Source organism: Hyperoodon ampullatus (genome assembly GCF_949752795.1).
Source record: "Hyperoodon ampullatus genome assembly, chromosome: 1".
In the NCBI taxonomy this organism is placed as follows: domain Eukaryota; kingdom Metazoa; phylum Chordata; class Mammalia; order Artiodactyla; family Ziphiidae; genus Hyperoodon; species Hyperoodon ampullatus.
This window is the reverse complement of record NC_136914.1, coordinates 29,014,993-29,020,992: the sequence shown is the minus strand read 5'-3', so window position 1 is coordinate 29,020,992 and position 6,000 is coordinate 29,014,993. Positions and strand designations below refer to the sequence as shown.

General features: G+C 37.1%; 1 protein-coding gene across 4 annotated transcripts in view; it reads right to left on the bottom strand.

Annotated features, from left to right (window-relative positions):
- Positions 1 to 4,702: 4,702 nt before the first annotated feature.
- MARCHF1 (membrane associated ring-CH-type finger 1) overlaps positions 4,703 to 6,000 on the bottom strand; it is a gene marked incomplete at both ends in the record, with an annotated part of 449,186 nt that continues 447,888 nt past the window's right edge. For all 4 annotated transcript variants that reach the window (XM_079712324.1, XM_079712323.1, XM_079712325.1 and 1 more), the window contains one exon: positions 4,703 to 5,001. In XM_079712324.1, the coding sequence (XP_079568450.1) occupies positions 4,703 to 5,001 (299 nt within the window). The remainder of the gene's footprint in view (positions 5,002 to 6,000) is intronic.

Genomic DNA, 6,000 nt, shown 5'->3' with positions numbered 1-6,000 from the left:
CTTTCTCTTAGTATTTATTATCTCTGGGTAGAAAAATGCTGTTATATTTTTTTGTATATCCAAGCCTTATTCATGAGAAAATACTTTCTCTAGATTACATAGTGATTTTTCTTAAAGTTTTTTTTTCTTCTTCTTTAAAACAGGGTTTGAAAGTCTGTATAGATTATTTGCGTTGGTTTTCCCTTGTTAATGTGCCTGTTTAATCCTTCCTAAAATGTCATGGGTTAATCAACCTATGTTGGCCTTAAAATATGTTCAGACCCTGCTTAAAAACCCAGACCATTATAAAATCTTAAGAACTCGGGCTTCCCTGGTGGCACAGTGGTTAGGAATCCGCCTGCCAATGCAGGGGACACGGGTTGGATCCCTGGCCCGGGAGGATTCCACATGCCACAGAGCAGCTAAGCCCATGAGCTACAACTACTGAAGCCCGCGTACCTGGAGCCCATGCTCTGCAACAAGAGAAGCCACCGCAATGAGAAGCCCACGCACCACAACGAAGAGTAGCCCCTGCTCACCGCAACTAGAAAAAGCCCGCATACAGCAACGAAGACCCAGCACAGCCAAAAATAAAACAAACAAATTTATATACATATAAAAAATAGTAAGAACTCAAGGCTGTTTGAATGTTGCAGATACAAATCTGCAGAAATCCAGGTAAGTTAGGCAAAAAATATAGAAACCACAACAAAGGTTTGGATCACTTGTTTAATATACAAAGTCTGTTTCACAGGTAATTATTTTCTTTTCCTTAATTTGTCTTAGTACACATTATTCACAAAACAGTAAATTGTTAATGCAAGAGAATTAGGTAAAACCGAAAAAAGTACAAATGCTCAATCCCCAAAATTGCACACAGTTATAATTTTTCCTTGTTTGTTTTAATGCAGTTTCAAATGGGCTTTCTTCAGATGTGGAGGAAACACTGCAGCCCAAAATAACAGTACTTCCTTTCAACTGTATTGACAGGTAAAATAGCACCTTTGGGCTGACTTAAGGAAAGAAAACTAATTTTCATCTTTCTTAATTAAAGTGTAAGTCCTACACAATTATCGTATGACAACTACAATAATGATAAGTTTTAAGAGCTCTACTTTGTTCCAAAATATTCATTGGCATGGCAAGGAAAGGTAAATTGTGTCAGGCAGATGCAAAAATCTTCCTCCCCACCTCACCTCCATGACCATTAGAGTATCTTAGTGATGTCATTGCTCTAATGAGCTAGTTTTCCAGCCCAAATAAGTAGATGTTTTAGGGGACCTTTTGCAAAACAAGATAAGTGTGACTATGTGGCCATCTCTTTGGAACTATAATCACATGTAACAGCAGCTCAGAGTGAGAATAGATGTTTTAGGGACCTTTTGCAAAACAAGATAAATGTAACTGTGGCCATCTCTGGGACTATAATCACATGTAACAACCCCGGAGTGAGATTTAATCCTAGGGCATTTTGAAAGACTCCAGAGTATATACCTGTCTTCCTTTTATTTCTCCATTGCTTTATATCCCAAGTCGATGGGAACATTTTGTTTTGTTTGTTTACATTTTGTTTGTACTTAAGTTTGATTGCCCTTTGGACTTCACTTTAAAAAAAATACTGATTTCATTTCTTTACAATTTAATCTTTGATCTTACACAATTAGAGTGACAGTTCTTTAAAAAATCAACAGCATAAATGTATGTTTTCTGGTATTGATAATACCACAGATTCATGATGATAAAAAGCCAAGGTTTTAGCAGAACTATAAGTTTATTCTTCAATTTCAGTTCTTTGTTTCAATTCCATTTTATTTCTTACATAAGCAGGTGAGCATGCTTCAAAAAATTGCCATTCCGGAGAGCAGTTTTTCTTTTTGAAGGGTATATCCAGTCCACAGAAGTGTTGTCACAAAGCCAAACCCGGTCATCAAAAGGACAAATGTACCATTGCCACACAGAACATAAAATAATCAACATTCGGTTTTAAATGCACATAGTTACTTCAGATTGTTTGAACTACCAACAGCCATTACGGGAAAACTTTTAAAGATTTAAATTCAGGAGTTCAGTGTTTAAAAAATAGCAGAATAATGTTGACTTTTAATGTGTTAGGGAGCTATATTATTTTCTCATTTCAGGAAAGTCAAAGCCTATTCAAGTTCATTTTGAGAATTTATGTATGGTTTTAAAACACCATGTCATTTTTTATCATTAATACAGTAATGCTTATCTTTTCATTCTAGAATTTCTTAGTGTTCATTATGCCCCTTGATAAATTATTATTTATTAAGCCAGTCGTCTTCCACTGTGAAATTATGCACTTACCTATATTGCTAAAGTTTGGACAGAATTTAAATGGTATTTATGGTATAATTCAGGTAAATAATCCTTTTCCTTACAGAGCAAACAAAAGAGAAATCAACATTTCTTTGTTTGCTGGTGGCTAGGTTTTGTTCCCTCAGGAATATTTGTAAACAACTGTTGCCATTGCTAAACCTCAGGAGAAATGGATTAATAAAATGCTTAGGAAAATTATCAGAAAAGAATGAATCACGTTTAATCCCTTGGGTGAGGTGCCATGGTTAAATCCCCTAAAGCTTCATTATCCATGAGTGTATTTATCTTAAACCTTGAAAATGGAAATTTAAGGAGTTAATACAAAGCCCAGGTTGTTTAAGCTTCATGTATTTTTAATTACACCACTGTGTCTTTATTTGTGCAGAAATTTTGGTTCAGTTTAGTTGCCTCAAGTTAGTTTTTCCTGTGCCTTCATTCCGCGCTCCTACAGCAAGTTTTAAGAAAGATGGGTTTTAAACCTTTTGTTTCCTGCCTGACTGAATACCTTGACGTTTTTCTCATGTATATACAGGAACAAACACATGCCACACACACACACACAAAGTTGATACTGTTGACCTTTGCTTTATTTCTAAGGAACTGGGACTATTTGGACTCAGTGTCAGCCACTACTCATATCGTATCAAACTTCTCCTCAGAAAAAGGTTATTTCTCTTTTCTTTCCCTATGGTAACCTGTGAGGAAAAAGCCCACTGACAATTACAAAGTGCATCAGTGTGATACCCAGATTTGTGCAATGCGATACCCATGCTTTGGTTCTATGGCCATCACGGTTGCCTTTTCACAATAATAAATACGACAGCTAGCAAAAATAAATCACCTCGTTTTATGTAAGACATCTCTCTTTGACAGGCCACTATATTTATAACCATTAATCTAGCTCACTGCTATGTCATTCACACTTCAGTTTTACATGAATATGCAAAGAATACAATAATCAACTGAACTGTCAAACCTAAACAATTCAATTTATTACTTATCACAGAATCTGTTGAATATTTTTGCCTCCCAGCTGAGCAAGGGAAATACTGTCAGCTTTTTAAAATACAGTCTGAATGCTTGGTCATAACTACTCATCTGTCAAGGTGACACCTCATTTTAAAAAAAGGTACGTTTGACTTAAAGATATTAAATTTTTATTTTCCCTATTATAAGTGCTTCATAGTAGCAAATAAGTTAATTTCAGAACTTACCATAGGCAGATTGCTTTATAGTTTTGTTTTTTCACCCTTTAGAGAAATGGTAACTTCATCTAACTCTTAACCAAGATATTTAATTTGATTAATTTAGTGCTTTGTAAAATAGTATTTGTGATACTTTGAATAAGAGAATGAATTAAGCTGCTGTTTTGAGAGATTCAATTGTTAAATGAAGCAGAGGCTTTGTCTCTAATTTTAGGTCTGCACTAGCCAATAAGTTCAATTCAAATTGAACTATGCTGTAAACATACTGGATTTTGAAGACTTGGTTCATAAAAACTGTAAAATAACTCAATACTTTTTTATATTGATGACATTGAAATGATAACTTGGGTATATAGTGTTAAATATATTATCAAAATTCATTTCACCTATTTATTTTTACTTTCTCTAATGGGGCTACTAGAAAATTTAAATTTGCGTATGTGGCCTTCATTTGTGGCTCACATTATATTTCTGTTGGACAACACTGTTTTAGAGGGTCCAGGTGGAGTATACAAGGCTTCTGTGGGTATTTAACAGAGCTAATTAAACCCAAAAATCTCTGAAAATCATGATGTAAACATAATTCCAAGTATTAATATCTTCAAATGTGTATTGCATCTATTTTAAAAACATGCATCTGTCAAAACAACTGGACTCCACTATAGCCATAAAAACCTGTTAGCTGTCGAAGTATGAATATCAAAATATGCATCTTCTGAGTTTGCTTCTGATGTGCCTTAGGAATAATGCAGATAATTTCAAGCTTAAAACCAAATGTGTTTGTCATTTCCAGATGAGAGAGTTAACATTACAAGGCCCTAGAAGAAAGACACGTTGCAATTCAAGTCCGTATTCTTGACCTTGCCCTGTTACTGCAAAGACTCATGGGTCTGTCCGGTTAGTCTCTCCTCATTGCCTGAAAGCATCCCTTGCTCCAGCGGTCCTTGTCTCACAAATCATTCTCCAGCCAACTTTTCACATTTTCTCTTCACACTTCAGACTGCTTCATGGGATCCTGATCATTTGGTGTTTCTTCTCCTTCCCTTTTTGAGCAAAGAAAGGACAAATGAGTCAGAAAGAGGAGAGACGATAAAGAGGGTGACTAACTCAGGATCACTTCTGTCACTTGTAGTGGCTGAGGGCCAGGTGATACTCCAGTGACACGCTCCCGGCTGGCCCCATCACACGGGTATGACTTCAGGGGGGCCGCCCTCCGAAGGTGGCAGTGCGTTGGTCCCCGTTTGTAAGGCAGGCACTGCCCCGGCGTCCTTGGCGTCCGTGTTCACCGTGAAGGAGCAGTTCTTCTCCAGCCTCTTGGCCGTGTCGGGGCAGTTCTGCACAAAGATCACGCGGTTGTAGGCCTTCAGCCTGCGCCACAGCTGAACGTAGACCTTGCACTGTACGTACATGAAGACCAAACCTCCCGTGAAGCCGATGGCCACCACAACCAGTTTTGTCCAAAATGGCCATTCAAGGACACCTTTGAAATAAGAGAGAGAACATTACCACCAAGTCTTTATTGATCATGCCAGCCTGTTAGTATTTCATAGATCAGGAATATATACTTAACAACTAGTAAAAATTATAACCTGATTGCTTAACTGCTTTAAGTATTCTCGAGGTATTGCCAAAATCGTACATGAAGAAATTCTCTCCCGTACCACTGTAATCATGTCTCTCATCTCTCTTAGCCATCAAGAACCTACTGTGATCATCAGATACTACATCAGATACTTACGTCGACATTTATTCCTTACAGCTAAATCCTTAAGGGAGGATACTGCACATAGTGAAAGAATCAGACTTTAGGATCCTCCTAAGGTAATGTAATACATACACACGTGGGATTGTACCCATGGGTTCCCCACCACCACCCTCGTTACCTTTAAAATTTAAAAAAAAAGAGAAAGAAAGAAGCTGCCACATCTCAGAATTCCTGAGTATAGACATGCATAAGATTTAGGATTTTAGTTACTCGTTTTATCAATCTTACATTTTGTTACTGAGAACCATCTCTTTCTTAGACATCAATATTTTCTCTTAATTTCCATCACCATAACTAGAAATGGACTTTCTTTCACAAAGAGTTTTTAAAACTATGTCATGAGCGTTTCTGTAACTACAACAGTATTTACGCCACACATAATTATAAATGTTAAATATATGATGGTCAAGAGACCACCTCTTGCCAACATTAGGATGGTATGGAGGATGTGATAGCTGCCTTCATTCATGTGAGAGGCTGTCAAGTAAAAGAGAAGGGTGGGTTGGAAACCACACTTTAGGGAAGTCGGGTTTTATTTACTTATAACAGTAAATAGAGTTATAAGAAACATCGTCTGTATTTTGTAAGAGTGACATTTATGAATACTTTATGCTTCTGGAAGCAAAATGGACCCCTGCCCCGTTTGCCTCGTGTTGAAGGGCTTGCCTTGCTCCTTAATCCTGTCTATGCAAGGAGAACAGGCCTGACTCACTG